Source organism: Cnephaeus nilssonii (genome assembly GCF_951640355.1).
Source record: "Cnephaeus nilssonii genome assembly, chromosome: 10".
Taxonomy (NCBI): Eukaryota; Metazoa; Chordata; class Mammalia; order Chiroptera; family Vespertilionidae; genus Cnephaeus; species Cnephaeus nilssonii.
Window position 1 is genome coordinate 71,779,245 of NC_137081.1, and position 16,088 is coordinate 71,795,332.

A 16,088-nucleotide genomic window follows, 5' to 3' on the forward strand; every position below is an offset into this window, starting at 1 on the left:
CGAGTGATCTAGCACTGCATTTTCTTAGGCATTATTCATTTCTCTCAGTAACATTATATAGTTTCCAGTATGAAGGTCTTATGCAAATTTTACAAGTTTAATTCATAGGTATTAATCATTTTATCGATACCATTGTAAAAGTTTTAGAAGTTTTATTTTTGACATTGCCAATCTATAAAAATATAATTAAACATACATACTGACCCTAAATCCTATGGCTTCCCCAAATTCACTTTTATTACCAGGACTTTGTCAATTTCTTTGAACTCCTTTTGGTATAAAGAGAAACTGAATTCTCTTTTACCCCATTTCCCAGTCCACTTCCTCAGTTCTTGATCCAAAAGCATCACTGTCAACAGATTCTTGTGTCTCTTTTCAGAAATGTCCCATCCCACATATACAAGAACCAAAAGTACCACAGCATATACTACATAGAATTTTACACTTTGCCGGTCCTTAACCCCACATTTCTGGGCACATACAATTTTACTAGTGTCTACAATTAATGTGAAGGCATAATGAACAACAATAAAATAGTTTTCAAATATATTCACGTGCCATATAATGATGTTTTAAACAAGGATAAACCACATATGGTTAGTCCCATCCTATCTAATAAAAGAGTAATATGAAAATTGGCCATACCTCTGCTACACCCACAAGCCACGCCCACCAGCCAATCAGGAGTGAGTATGCAAATTAACCCAACCAAGATGGCTGCAGCCACGGAGCGAGCAGGAGGCATGGGTTTCCCTGGAAATGGAGGAAGCCAAGCTTCCTGCACACCATGGCCGGCCCTCAAGGCTACAAAGTTTCAATTATAGAAGATAAATAAATCCCAGATACCAGAGCTTCCACTTGGATCACCAGGGGACGTGGCTGGCCTGCAAACCACTACCGGCCCCTCGCCCCAGCTGCCCCATGCCCCAAGGGAACCCCCACCCTGATCCAGGACACCCTTCAGGGCAAACCAGCTGGCCCCCACACATGCACCAGGCCTCTATCCTAGCTAATAAAAGAGTAATATGCAAATTTACCATCACTCCAACACACAAGATGGCTGCCCCATGTGGTCAAAGATGGCTGCCCCCATGTGGACACAAGCTGGCCACCACAAGATGGCCAGCAGGGGAGGGTAGTTGGGAAGGATCAGACCTGCAGGGGAGGGCAGTTGTGGGCAATCAGGCCAGCAGGAAAGGGAAGTTAGGAGGGACCAGGCCTGCAAGGGAGGGCAGTTGGGGGCAATCAAGCCTGCAGGAGAGGGCAGTTAGGGGTGACCAGGCCGGCAGAGGAGGGACATTGGGGGTGTCTGGGCCTGCAGGGAAGGGCAGTTGGGGGGACCAGGCCTGCAGTGGAGGGCAGTTAGAGGTGACCAGACCTGCAGAGGAGGGCAGTTAGGGGCAATCAGGCTGGCAGGAGAGCAGTTAGGCATCAATCAGACTGGCACGGAAGTGGTTAGGGGGTGATCAGGCTGGCAGGCAGAAGCGGTTAGGGGCAATCAGAAAGGCAGGCAGGTTTGCAGTTGTGAGCCAGCAGTCTTGGATTGTGAGAGGGATGTCTGGCTGCCCGTTTAGGCCCTATCCTGGTAGGGGTCCCAGATTGGAGAGGTTGCAGTCTGGGCTGTGGAACACACCCCCCATGCATGAATTTTGTGCACTGGGCCTCTAGTAATACTATAATGGAGCTGAAAAATTCCTATCACCTAATGTCACAGTGCAACACACTACTCAGGTATTTGTAGTGTTGTAGATATAAACTAATATACTGCTCTGCCTGTTGTAGGAAAGTATAGTACATGCAATTATGAACAGCATATAGTACTTGATAGTAAACAACTATATTACTGGTTTATGTATTTATTATATTATACTTTTAATCATTATTTTAGAGTGTACTCTTTCTACTTATATAAAAAATATTTGTTGTAAAACAGTTTGCCTTGTTACACTGGCAGCAGCCTCATACATCTCCTGTTTACCATATCTGTTAATTCCATTACTTACTCTTGGGCTGGACTTTATCTCCTGTAGTTTTGTACAGTAATGTGTTGTACAGTCTGTAGTGTAAGAGCTATAGGCTCTACCATGTAACCTAGTTGTGCAGTAGGTTTTACCATCTTGATTTGTGAAAGCCCACTCTATGATTGCACACTGACAAAACTGGCTAATAATTCTCAGAATTATTAAATGGCGCATGACTGTGCTATATTTGCGTTCTCTATATTTCCAACATCCAAAGTGAAATAATACACTTTCCAATGCTGTTTAACAATATGAGTTAAGAGAAAACTCTGTATATTATGAACAGTTTATATTAATTACACTAGAGTATTATAATGTGGGATTACATATATTCTGTTCTGCAATTAGTTTTATGGGCCATTGATTTTCAATCTTGGCTGTTCATTGGAATTACCAGGCTAAATTTAATACAAATACTGATGTTTGGGCTCCATCCCAGAGACTGATTATATTGATATGACATATGGAATGACAAGGGGTTTTTAAAATCCCCCAGGTGATTTTAATGCAGAGCCAATTTGAGAACCCCTGCTTTAGACCCTGCATTTTTCTATTAAAATATCATACATGTGTGTGTATGTGTATATATACTGTATATATATATATATATATATATATATATATATATATACACACACACATATATGTATGCCTTCAAACATGTCTAAAAAGATTTTAAATACAGATATAGTTTGTATGTGTAATTTTAATTAATAATGTTATGGATCCAAAAGTTGAATAACGTGGAAACATAAAATCTGAATAACCTTACATAAGGCAATTAATCTTTCCATGTTACTGTTTCTGAATGCCCCAAATGAACATCTTAGAAATGAACTGTAACTTGTTCTTAAAAGATAAGTACAGAACTCTTTCAAACACAAAATACGATACAAATGTTTAAACAAACAAAAAAAAATACAAATAGGATTTAGGGTGAAAAACTAAAAAAAAAACATGGATTGTATTGATACTCAGTACCACTTGTTAACCTTTGCAGTCATGGAGAATTGCTTGGAGCTAATGTTTTAATATTAGGTCACATTATGTGTTTGTCTGATCCAGTCTGATTTTTCTTACATTATATATTCTAAAACTTTAAAACAATATTTAAAAATAATGAAAGCAGCCCTGGCTGGTGTGACTCAGTTGGTTGAGCATCATCCCATGCACCAAAAAAATTGTTTTGACTGTCAGTCAGGGCACATGCCTGGGTTGCAGGCTCAAACCCCAATAGGAGGTGTGTAGGCGGCAGCTGATCAATGTTTCTCTCTCATTTTGATGTTTCTCTCTCTCTCTCTCTCTCTCTCTCTCTCTCCAATCTTTCCTCTTTAGAATCAATAAAAACATTTTTTAAAAAAATTAATAATGCAAGGAACACATGACCAGGACTACATAAACCAATGTTGTAAATAAAGTAATAGATTCAGAAGAGTTTGTTTTATTTACTAAAATGCAGGAACCATTTAAATAGTGTAGTACCAAACCCTATATTTTTAATGGTCATTGTTCAAATATCAACCATTCTGACATATTTCTTGATTGACTGAGATTTGTAGAATGCTACATTAGAAATTCTGTAGATTTTAAGCAAATTTTAAAGTTATGTATGACACAGGCAAAAAGGATATATTATAAAATAGCATACAACACAGTGACACACATTACATTCTGAGTCATCATTAACAGGTAGACAAGCATGAAGGAAGAAAGGAGAGAAGAAAGGGAAGAGAATGTGGGGGTATCTATAATCTACCTATCATCTATCTATCTATCTATCTATCTATCTATCTATCTATCTATCTATCTATCATCTATCTATCTATCTATCTATCTATCTATCTATCTATCTATCTATCATCTAGCTATCATCTAGCTATTTAGTTGAAAAATGTGTTTGAAATCTATCATGAGAATTTCTACAGAAGTGTAGAATATTCTGGAATGGAATCTGTATATAAATTTCCCTTTTGTCATTTAATAGCTTTATAATATTGGAGAAGTAACTTAAACTCTAAGACATGTTTCTTGTGTATTTAAATGCATGTAATAATACCTTTTACAGATGTTAGGAAGATTGAGTGTGAACATATTTATGAAAATGTGTAGCTAAGAGGTAGACTGAGTTCTCAATAGATGTTCATTATATAATTTTTATAATTATAAATAAATCACTTTTGCTTTTATAATACTATTTGAATCTCAATTATATAAGATGCATTTTGAAGTAAAGTGTAGCAACCATCACCAAAGGGCTGATCCTCTCCTTTAGTTAATTTATTTCACCAGTATAAATTGTTAAACACTTCATTGTTTTTCTTTAATATGTCTGAGAATAAGGAGTGTATCTAAGTATATGAAAGGGAAATAAATGTGTTTAATTTGTATACGAGCATGTATAATTTTATTATTTTTATGTTATTGAATTTATGGCATCTTGATGATTTAGACCCTTGCTACTCAGTGTGTTTCATAGACCAAGAACAATGTTATCACTAAAGAGCTTGTTAGAAATCCAGATTTACTCAATCAGTATCTCTATTTTAGCAAAATTCCCAAGTGATTTATAAGTATGCATGTTAAAATTTAAGAAGCACTGTTTTAGACTATGTACAATTAGATATTATTCAAAGAAATTTTTAAAATATATGATCTAAACATTAAATAAATTCTATCACATGCATTCTGAAACTGGCTCATATGGACATAGATTTGTTGTAAAAAGCACTAAATCAGGAATAAAGGCATACTTTTTTATATTGGCTGTGCCATTTAATGGTAGTGAAAATTCATTAAGTTCATAAACTTCTAAGAGTCTCTGTTTTGTCATTTGTAAAGTGAAGAGCGAGTTAATACCTCTCCTGATACTCATTGAGATTGTTTAGATGTTCCAGTGAGATGGCACTTTATTAATTGACAAGGTTTGCATGTTGTGAACTATTATGATTTATGAAATTGGAGCAGCTGAATATAGGTAGATTATGAATAAGAGCTCCTTGGGGAGAAAGACAAGATGACGACCTCAGAGTCTGATTGATAACCATTTCCTTTTGCTGCTTTATAGCATAAATAGAAGGTGGCATAGGGAGGGAGTGTTCTAAAGAGAAGGGAAGTTTAGGATAATTTTGATGTTCATTTGTTTTCATTAATTTGTGCTTTGTGTTGAGTTTGTATGGGTGATCCAAACAGTTGCTTTGTAATTAGCTTGTGATGAATATATGACCTATAACAACATAAAACAAGACAGAAAGATGAATTTTATTCATTATCTGCCTTCAATTTTCCTAGGGAATACTTCTGAGTTAGAATTTAATCAAATTCGGAGGAAACGTTATATGCCCTGGAATTGGCCTGGCAATGAGGATCCTGTGAGGGAGGCTTTCATGGAAGTCAACAATGAAAACCCTAGTTCTTTCTATTACAGATAAGAAAACTTGTGGACCCCATGAATTCCAGTGTAAAAACAACAACTGTATTCCAGATCACTGGCGGTGTGATGGTCAAAATGACTGCAGTGATAATTCAGACGAAGAAAACTGTAGTAAGTAACACTTTCTTGAGAATGTTGAGAGCTGGCAGCCTATTCAGAATGCCAGATAGCATTTTTTAGCTCAGTGAAGGTATGAATACGAACCTATCTGTCCTGCAGCTCACATTTTTATACATATATTCACATTTGGACAAGAATATTCAGACTAAATTGACCTGAATTTCAAATGGTAGAATTTTTGAAATGCTCACCCCGGGAGTTATTTTCTTATAGTTATCAGAATTGGTATGAAAGTATCATGAGGCTTAATGCACCCCATTAGTATGCAGTGAAGGAAGCGCTTGATGCATGCTCATACAAAGAGCTGAGTGATATGGAGACAGCACAAAACATACCATTCTTCAACGGATGGTATTCATTTCATTTCAGTCGCAAATTATTTCCCATTACAAATCCACCCATGAGCTTCTTTCAGGGAAATTCATTTATTCTCTCTGGAGTGGTGAACACCATATTTATTCAGGATGCTTTTCTCTGAAAACAGAATAACACTATTATCATTATCTGCCTTCTGCATTTCTATGTAGTAAATTCAAAACATAATAATTATCCAACAAATTTATTTTCTAAAAAGTATGAGGATATGTAAAATGGTGACAGTGTTTCTATATTCTAGCATTAATTTCTTAATATATATCTTACTGCTACTTTCTTACACTACGGTTTAAACAAAAAGAAAGCTATATAATCATGTTTAACATAAGATAATCGAATTCTATTTATTAAATATTTATATTCTACTACTTCCAAAAAGGATTTGATGATAACAATAATGTTTACTCTTATAAACAGGACTAAGAGCATTCATTTCCCAAGACACAGGAAACAAAATAGGAATTCTTATATTATGGTAAAGCATAATGTTTTATTATATAAAAGCATACAGTTAGTAGAGTTACAGCCATAATAAACCAGTTAGCTATTCAGTTTGCAAAACATCAACTAATCTTTTGAATAACTTTCAAAACTTAACCTGACTAGTGTTTGAGTATCAGGTACATTAAGTATGAAAACTCTGGGTCTTTATTACTATGGAATTCTCTGAATACAGAAATCTTTATTGCTCCCTGTTCACATAGATATCTCCCAACTGATCATACTCTTTAGAAAAGTAGAAAGCATGGCAGAGAGTCATTTGAGTGTTCTAGATTCCTTAAATTGGTCATTTAAAAAAAAAATCTTTAAATGGCATGTTCTCAGATTCTGTCCAGTGAAATAAAAATCTAATGCAGTAAGGTAGGTAGATAAAGGAGAGTAAGTACAGAAAGAATTTTGTATATACTTTCTATTTAATTCATTTGTATTTCAGAGCTTAAATATAACAGATAACTACTTAGTTTGAGATACATTTAGTGTTAATTATATGTAATATACCTGAGAGAAAATGCCCTATAACTGAAGTTATTGAGAGCAAGAAAGGGAAGATGGAAAGGCAATATTGGATGTTAAATCTTCGAAAACCTCTATCCCAATGTGTGAGATGCTAGGTTAGTGCTGTAATGAGAAAAGGAGGGGAAGAACTGAGTGTTGAGATGCCTGCTTCTGAGTGTTGGGGCTTCCTGAGCGGCTGAGTACCATTTTGCTGACATTTGCAGCCTTTGACGAAAGAAAACAAGAAGGGACACTGCCTCTCACTTGTCACAGTAAAAACTTCATGGTAAATCATTGTAGCCACGGAGGTCTTAGGCAAAAGCAAGAGAGGTGGTTGTGATATCAATCATTGCACTGTAAAATGCCCAATTCGGTGTGACTCTCTGTGGGTCCTTTTCATTTTGAGCTTGTGACCTAAGACAAGTAATATTGATGAATGTTCAGAAGAGAGATGATAGGGAACTGGAATAAGCATATTAGAGTAGTGACATGGAAGAAAAGAAAGCATACACAGGACAAGTATAGGAGTTGGGAACATGTTAAATATGTAAAAATACATAATAGGAAGATAAAGGGATCTAGATAAAAAGTGGTGTTTAAAGATACCGTCTTAAATAGGCCAGAAGAAATGAGGTTTAAAGATAGAAAATGCCAGCAGTTCTACATAGAGAAACTGAGTCTATGAAGAATTAGAAAATAATCTACCTAATAAAAGAGTAACATGCTAATTGACCGTACCTTCGTGATGCCCACCAGCCAATCAGGAGTGAGTATGAAAATTAACCCAACAAAGATGGTGGGTTAATTTGCATATGCAATCCCTGAGTGGCTGGGGGCGGGATGGGACACTTGCGTCATTGCCATGGTGACGATGCAGGCATTTTGCACCAACCCAGCTGCTCCAGGCCTCTGGGCAGCATGGGAAGGCAGAAAGGCAGCTTTGGGCCAGAGTGAAGGCGGTGCTGGCAGCCAGGGGAAGGAAGTCCCATTCCTGCACGAATCTTCATGCATTTGGCCTCTAGTACAATATATCTATAGGAGCACCAAGACATTAGTCATGTAGAAGTCAGACTTAGAAAGTAATACTGTTGCTGTATTAAAATGCTATCAAGGTATTTCCAATTTCTTATTATCTATTGAAACTATTATAATTTTGTATGTGTAATTATAATAAAATTGATATCATTATACATATTTAATTACTAGATATTATAATTACTATCTATATATTTTAATTATAACTTTATATTATATTACACAATTATGTATATAATTATATATATATATATATATATATATATATATATATATATATATATGACAACAATATACCTAAAAGGGAAGTGGTATGTTATTATCATCTTTTGTAAGCTAATATTAAGTAGTGAAACATACTCAACAGAGATAGTGAATCAGCCGTATAGTTCAAAAACAACAGCAATTTGTTTTGTTTTTACATAACACCATTCTGTCAGCCAGTATTTCCTGTGTTTCATTGCCTCATTTATTTATCACATTTATCTTAAACTAGAGGCCCGATGCATGAAGATTTGTGCAAGAATGGGCCTTTCTTACCCTGGCTACTGGCACCGCCTTCGCTCAGGCCCAGAGCCGCCTTTCCGCCTTCCCACGCTGCACAGAGACCCGGAGTGGCTGGGGTGGTGCGGAATGCCTGCGTCATCACCATGGCGCAAGTGTCCCGCCCTGCCCCCAGCTGCTCAGCGCCTGAGTATGCAAATTAACCCGCCATCTTTGTTGTGTTAATTTGCATACTCACTCCTGATCAGCTGGTGGGCATTGTGAAAGTACAGTCAATTTGCATCTTTCTCTTTTATTAGTGTAGATTCCTATTTAAGTAGCTGGAGATGGTCTAGAGTTGTGCTATGATCCAGAGCCTAGCACAGTGCCTGACACATATCCTATATAATAAAAGAGAAACATGTAAATTGACCGTACCTCCACTACGCTCACCAGCCGATCAGGAGTGAGTATGCAAATTAACCCGACAAAGATGGAGGGTTAATTTGCATACACAGGCACTGGGTGGAGAACAGAGTGGGAGAGCCGGCAGAGAGTGGAGCGGCTTGGGGAACTTGGCTCCCCAAGCTGCTAAACGGAGAGCAGAGAGGGAGAGCTGGTGGCTTAGAGGACTTGGCAGAGCTGGAGGCCATGGGATGAAGATAGAGAAGGAAGGGAGTGTGGGAAGAACCAGAAATTCTGGGAGTAGTAGTTCTGGTGGCAGCCCCAGGACTGGAAGCAGAAGCCCAGAGCGCGGGGAACACCAGGAATACTTGGAATCATAGTTCTGGTGGCAGACGAATCTCCTAGAAACTAGAGCAAAGTGAGCCTGGAGCAAGTTACTGTTGCAGTGGGGGATGGAGGGAAAGCAAAGGTGAGAGACATAAGTAAAATCAGAGTGTCTAGGAAAAATTAAAGGAAAGATATCCTAAAACTTCCAGGAAATCTCCACCAATGAAGCAAAGAAAAAAATGCCTCTATTATTCTGTGAGCACCAAGCCAAACTGGGTTGGGGTCTCAGACAATTCGCTCATGTGATTGCAAAGACAGACAGGAACTCCCGGATTGGAGAGGGCTCCCCTGAGGGCTCCCAGATTGGAGAGGGTGCAGGTCTGGCTGAGGGACCCACCGCCTGTGCATGAATCTTTGTGCACCGGGCCCCTAGTTTATAATATTACTACTGTATTCTTATTTTTTTTATTTTTATGCAGAATATTTTATTCATGTATTTGATATCTGTAGAGATATCTCTGTCCTTATCTTTATATTTGTCTCTGTGTTCTTATTGAACCACAATAATTCCTAAGGGATAAGGCCTGTATCTAACTCAGTTTGTACACTCTTAGCAGAGCATAATCAAATGGACATCTTACACATTTCAATAATAAGACGGAAGAGAAAACAATCAAATATCAGTCAGCATGAGACCTAGGAAAAATGTTTGTGTAAAAACATACAAAAATTCCTATTTTAGAATTATGCTAAATAACCCTTTTGTTTTAATAACTGTATTGTTAATTGTTTTAGCCCCCCAAATTATCACTACTCATTCCCAATCAATCCAAATAAGATAAAAAGACTTTTTCTTTTTTAACATGAAAAAGAACATCAGTAGTACAATCTATTTCATTTCTCTTCACTTCTCATTTTTCTTCACTGATCATTATCTTTTTTAGTCCAAGAGCCAAAAATATTTGTTACCTTGCCTTTGCATTTTTATTTTTATTTTTTGTTGCAGTTTCCCCCCTTTTCTTTAAATAAGAAAACCAATATGATCTCATGTCTAAATTTAACCCTTTGCACTCGCTTGCTTTTTTCTCGAGCTGCTACCGATGCTAACCGTGTCGAGTCACACTTGACAACCAAGTGCAAAAGGTTAAAGACATAGATTTTACAAGTTAGTAATGTATTTTTAAAGTTGCTTTTGGACTTCTTTGTTTATGAGTCTGATTTAATGAATTTAATTTTTAAAACTGTGTTGGAAACACTCTAGGCATAGATGTGAGAATAGCTTAAATAGTAGTGGAGCTATTAACTGCCAACTATGTTTTGTATTTAACATGCTTTCTACTTTCTTATATTTGCATGAGATTGTCTGTTGTTATTTCATCATCATCTGCTGATCGTTTCCCTTGTTCAGTTTTCAGCAGGGACACTTTGCTTCAGCAATTATTTCTGCTCTTAAAAACAAGAAAATTTTATTGTCATTGAAATTATTTCACAATCTAGATCAAAGATTTGAAATATTTGAAAAATCTCAACATCTATACTATTTTTATCAGTAGCAAATGGAATATATATGGCATGTATTCCTTCTAAGTAATTGATGTACAAAAAAGTTCCTCATATCTTTGCATTATTAGGAACTAACAATTCAATAGATGTAAAAATGCCAAGTAATTTGATCAACTAGATTAAGGTTTATATATAGAGAAAAGCTGTCTGCCTTATTTGAATTTCTAGTACTTTCACACTGAATTTATATCAGAAGATTATTTGTATAGCATGTCATTTATACTAATTGTATTCTAAGAATTCTCCTCTGATGCTTACACCCACATTCCTATAACTTTCTAACTTACCACCAAGGGTTTATGATAATACTACAGGCCTGGTGCACAAAATTCATACACAGGTAAGGTCCCTAGGCATGGCTGGCAATCAGGGCCAATCGGGGCCTTCCATCTGCTGGCTGGGACCTTCCTTCCCTGGCTGCCAGCTGCTGGGCCCGGGCCTTCATTTGTTCTGTGCTGCCCCCTGGTGGTCAGCACACATCATAGCGAGCAATCAAACTCCCGGTCAGTCAAACTCCCAAGGGGACACTTTGCATGTTAGGCTTTTATATAGATAGATTTGTTGCCTAGGATAGGAAACCTCTATGACATCTAATAAAGTACAATATTTCTACAATAATAATTATGATGATGTTGAAAATTGCAAGTGCCTGCTTTATGACAGCCGGAGTTGTAAACATTGTATAGATAGTAACTCATTTTAGTGGATAGTATTACTGAACACTGGGCACTTGGCTTCCTTTCCCTAATCCACCCGACCCTGGTGACACTAATGGGAGGTAGGCCGTGCCTATAAAGAAATAATTTACTTTGATGATGATGGATAAAGGTTCTGAACCATGAGCTACCCTCATCAAAGAATGATAGTGGTAACCCAACAAAAAAAGGTACCTTTATTTACCTATTGTCTTTTTGCCATCTTGATGTGCAATGATAAAGAGTTTTGTTTTCACTTTACTTAGATGAAGAAGTTGAAAGACAGGCTAGGCAGCCATCTTAGTCTTATCCTCTCCCTTCACCCCTAGCCCCCACCCCCAACCTCTCTCATATAATAATTAACATAGGACAAATGGGTTTTCCAGATTTAAGTCTTTCTTTTCTTTTTTGGCATGTAAGATGGTCGATTTTTCTCTTCCCTTCAGAATGTTGCCATTTTATTCAACGCATTCCCCAAGCCTCCTTCTCTCAGCTCAGATCTTGTACTAGAGCAGAGGTAAAGCTGCCTGAGGCCACACCACATGACCAGTAAGAGGCGGTGGCTTAAGAAAGGGATTCCCCTAAATCAGCTGCCAAGATCGCAAAGGCCAGTCCCACTGCCTTTCCCCTCCCCTGGGAGCACCCACCGCCCCAGACCTTGGAAAGTTACATTTCCAAAACCACACACTCCCATTCCACCACAACAAAGCTTTCTCAGAGCACACAACACAGCACCCTCTTGCCCAGTCCCTAGAAAAACAGCACTACCAGGCCGGCAGCCTCCCGCAACCCTGGGCCCGGATGCCTCAGACCCCCGCTCCCCTATGGGCACCTGAGTGCTCTGGTTCAGGAGTGGGGGAGTCTGGTGAAGGGAGGCTGAACCCAGGGCAATTTTCAAAAGCCTGGGAGCGTCCAGACTTCTGGTAAGCCGAACCTCGCCCACTCACCACCCAAGTCCAGGCTGGCCACTTGAAGGGGTTGCAAGTTTCAATCCCCCCTGAAAGAGATGGTGTTCTCTACATCCGGGAAGCTGGGAATGAAAGGCAACCCCCAGCCCTCTGGCAACGCTGTCCCTCCTGAATTAGACATACACACCCTGGGATTTCTGTTTTTTGGTGGAGAGAGAGAGAAATGGAGGATGGGGGGGGGGGGGAGGGGGACTGTGAGGGAGTAGGGTGTGGCAGTTTGTGGATGGAACAGGTAAGAGCGGGTTAAAGTCATCTCTCTGCCCAGGACAGAGCCCGGTTGAGGGGCAGCAGGCCTGCCCATAGCTTTGTTGTCAGCGTCCTGATCACTGGCATGTATGCTGAGCACAAACACACACCCCAATCTCATCACAACCGGCCAAGAGGCCTCTAACAGCCCCTTAATAGCCCCAACCCCTTGGCAGTAGGAAGAAACTTGTATACAGGCACTCTGGCACCAGGTGTTGCAGTTTGCCTCTGAAGACTGTTTTAAAAGCCAGACTAATGATGATCATTAAATAAAAGAATTAATAGTATTTTGTTTTCTTCCAAGTCTTTGGGAAAATGAAATTCAGGTTTTTGACCAATCCGCTAACATTTATATTTGCCTGTGGAGAAGCGGGTGTGTGTGGGGGCTGGGGGGGGGGGGGAGATTGGTGCTCAAGGTGGGGAGCACAAGGAAGGTGCAGAGGCGTGCTGCGGGGAGGGAGCAGTCTGGGGACCGGGTCCCCAATGCCATTTGTGAGGCTGCGGCACCTGCCCGCCCACCGGCCTTACTTGTAGATGCAGTTTCCATGACAACGGGCGATGGCCAGGCATGGTTCAAGCCCAGTTCCCGGGCACCACTTCCCTGGCTCCCGCGCCAAGCCTCCGGCCAGACTCCTTGCCCGCGGCACTGGCCTCACACCTTTCGGCATCACTGCTTTGTCCTCCCCTTCCTCCCGGTCCCCAAACCACTGGGACCTGGGGCTGGCCAGCGGCAGCAGCTCTTCTTGAGGATCAGGCAGCATGGCCATGGCTGGCAGTCCCCGGGCACAGCAATGGTGGCTGTGGGGATGGAGGGGCGGTGGCTGAACCGGCCGGCGCTCCCTGCTGCTTGCCTCCCCACCCCGGGTCTTGGGGCTTGGGGGGTTGCCTCCACTGCTGCCTGCCATGCTCCCCATTTTAGCTCCTCCTCCTGTTCAGGGCCTATTGAGCCAGGCTAGCTGGGGCTGGGGTGGGAATGGAGTGAGGGGGTGAAGGGTGGGGTGATCGGGGCCTGGATCAGGCTGGTTGGCTGTCGCAGTGCGCATCATAGCCACCGGTCGTCCCGGTTGTTCTGGTTGTTCTGCAGTTATGGTCGCTGGGCTTTTATATATATAGACTAGAGGCCCGGTGCACGAAATCTGTGCACAGGTAGGGTTCCTAAGCCTAGCTGGCGATCAGGGCCGATCTATGGGGTGGTTGGCAGGGTGATTAGGGGGCCCCCACTGCCACCCACTTTGGCTGGTCTGGCACCACCCACTCGCTGGCCCCAGCCCCCACTGCCAGTCACCTCCCTCTGCGGGGTGACTGGCGGGGCAATTGGGGGGCCCCCCACTTGCACCCGCCTTGGCTAGCCTGAGGCATGCAGGCTGGGGGCAGCTCCTGCATTGCACGTCTGCCCCCTGGTGGTCAGTGTGTGTCATAGCGACTGGTCATTCCACCAGTCGTTCTGCCATTCAGTTGATTTGCATATTAGGCTTTTATTATGTAGGATACTCAGTGGAGAAATTGGAGTCTGTAAACCTTTCTGCTCTGCCACTAACAATATGGCTTTAAAAGTCAGTTTTATTTTCTGAACCTAGTGACTTCAATTTTGTACAAGATGGCTTTCGAAGCTCTTTATTTCTGAGACTGTATGTTTTGCCTTCTCTAGTATCAATGGACATGACCAGTTCTCTTTGATTTTTATTAAATGAAAAGGACATCGTTAGCCAATTGTCTCAGAAAAGTAACTTGAATTCTCAGGGATTTAATGATCCTCTGTAATATGCAAGCAATTACTTCCTTAGTACAGGAGGCAATAATATGGCCTAACAAAGAAGTATAGGCCCTGGTATCAGGTCATCTAGGTTCAAATTTAGTATTAGCCCTTCTGCATACGGGGTGATTTGGAGTAAGTTCCTTATCTTCTCTGTGCCTCAGATAGCTCATCAAAAAAGGGTCCAATAATAACACTACCTTATAGAGTACTTAAGATTGATGAAGTAATTCAAGTACTTAGCATTAACTTCACCTAAGTGCTTAACATCAAATAAGCAATCAGTAGCTGATAGTAATTATTACTGTTATAAGTAGTAATACTAATATTAATAAAGTTGCTTTTTAAGATTCAAGTACTGTATAATATATGTAAACATAGGCAAAGGCGAAAAGTAAAAGAAGCTACAATTGTTATGCTCACACAGGAGTATTGAGCCATGAAGAGGATCCTCCAGTTAGTGGCTTTTTTCCATTCTTCAAAATAGCAGCTTGTCTTATTATATAGCCTGAAGTTCATATTTTAAAATAAAGTGATAACAAAATGTTCCGATACATATTCCACTTGCCACTGTTCCCCCAGTGAACTCAGCAGGGATCTTTATGTAGAAATGTAGGAGCTTTCATGATACCAGGCATTCAACATGTTACCCTATAGCTAGAAACCGAGGGTTGTGAGAGCAATATTCAAGTGCAGGCTGAGTTATTCACAATCTTTATGTAGGAGATTAGGCTTCATAGGGATGTTCCTTGAAAGTAATTTCAGTTACCTCTTTCTCCTTCGCCCGAATAAGAATATTATTGTTTGTAAGATAGCTATAAATACAGTTAACCAGTAGAGAAAACGTCTTTCATCATGCTGGATGTCAGTTCGGTTTAGAGAACAAAAACTAAACAAGAGGCGATTCCCAGCAGTCATAGAGATTACTTGCAGGAGCACATTTCTGCAATCCTACTTTATTGTCCAGATGAAATACACTCCACTTAAGCAAGATAGCAAGTCATACTATGTGGCTTATGTCCTGTGTGAGATATGGTAAGCATCATTAAATCAACAACTAGAAAATTACCCAAAACGACAGGTAAATTACATAGGGCATAAGCAAACAATTGTATAAACAAATAGGCAGTTTTCAAAGAAAGAAAGAAAAAAAAAAAAGAGCTTCCATCTGCCTCTTCAACCTGTATCCACCAGTCATGTCCAGTAATACCCCCATGTGCCCTTCTTGTTCTATGAACTCTGGAGAATCTGGGGACAAAATTGAAGAATTAGAAAGTCATTATAATACACTAGAGGCCTGGTGTACAAAATTCATGCATGGTGTGTGTGTGTGTGTGTGTGTGTGTGTGTGTGTGTCCCTCAGCCCAGCCTGCACCCTCTCCAATCTGGGACCCCTCGAGGGATGTCCGACTGCCGTTTAGGCCCGATCCCGATGGGCCGTCGGACATCCCTCTCACAATCTAGGACTGCTGGCTCCCAACCTCTCGCCTGCCTGCCTGCCTGATTGCCCCTAACCGCTTCTGCCTGCCAGCCTCATCATCCACTAACCACTCCCCTGCCAGCCGGATTGACGCCTAACTGCTCCTCTGCCAGCCTGTTTGCCCCTAACTGCCCTCCCCTGCCAGCCTGGTCACCCCTAACTGCCCTCCCCTACAGACTTGGTTCCCCCAA

The 16,088-nt window shown here is 40.4% G+C and overlaps 1 protein-coding gene across 1 annotated transcript in view; it reads left to right on the plus strand.

Annotated features, from left to right (window-relative positions):
• LRP1B (LDL receptor related protein 1B) overlaps nt 1–16,088 on the plus strand; it is a 1,721,287-nt gene that overhangs the window by 1,557,560 nt on the left and 147,639 nt on the right. Inside the window, exon 67 of the mRNA XM_079782447.1 lies at nt 5,446–5,562. Within this exon, the coding sequence (XP_079638573.1) occupies nt 5,446–5,562 (117 nt within the window). The remainder of the gene's footprint in view (nt 1–5,445; nt 5,563–16,088) is intronic.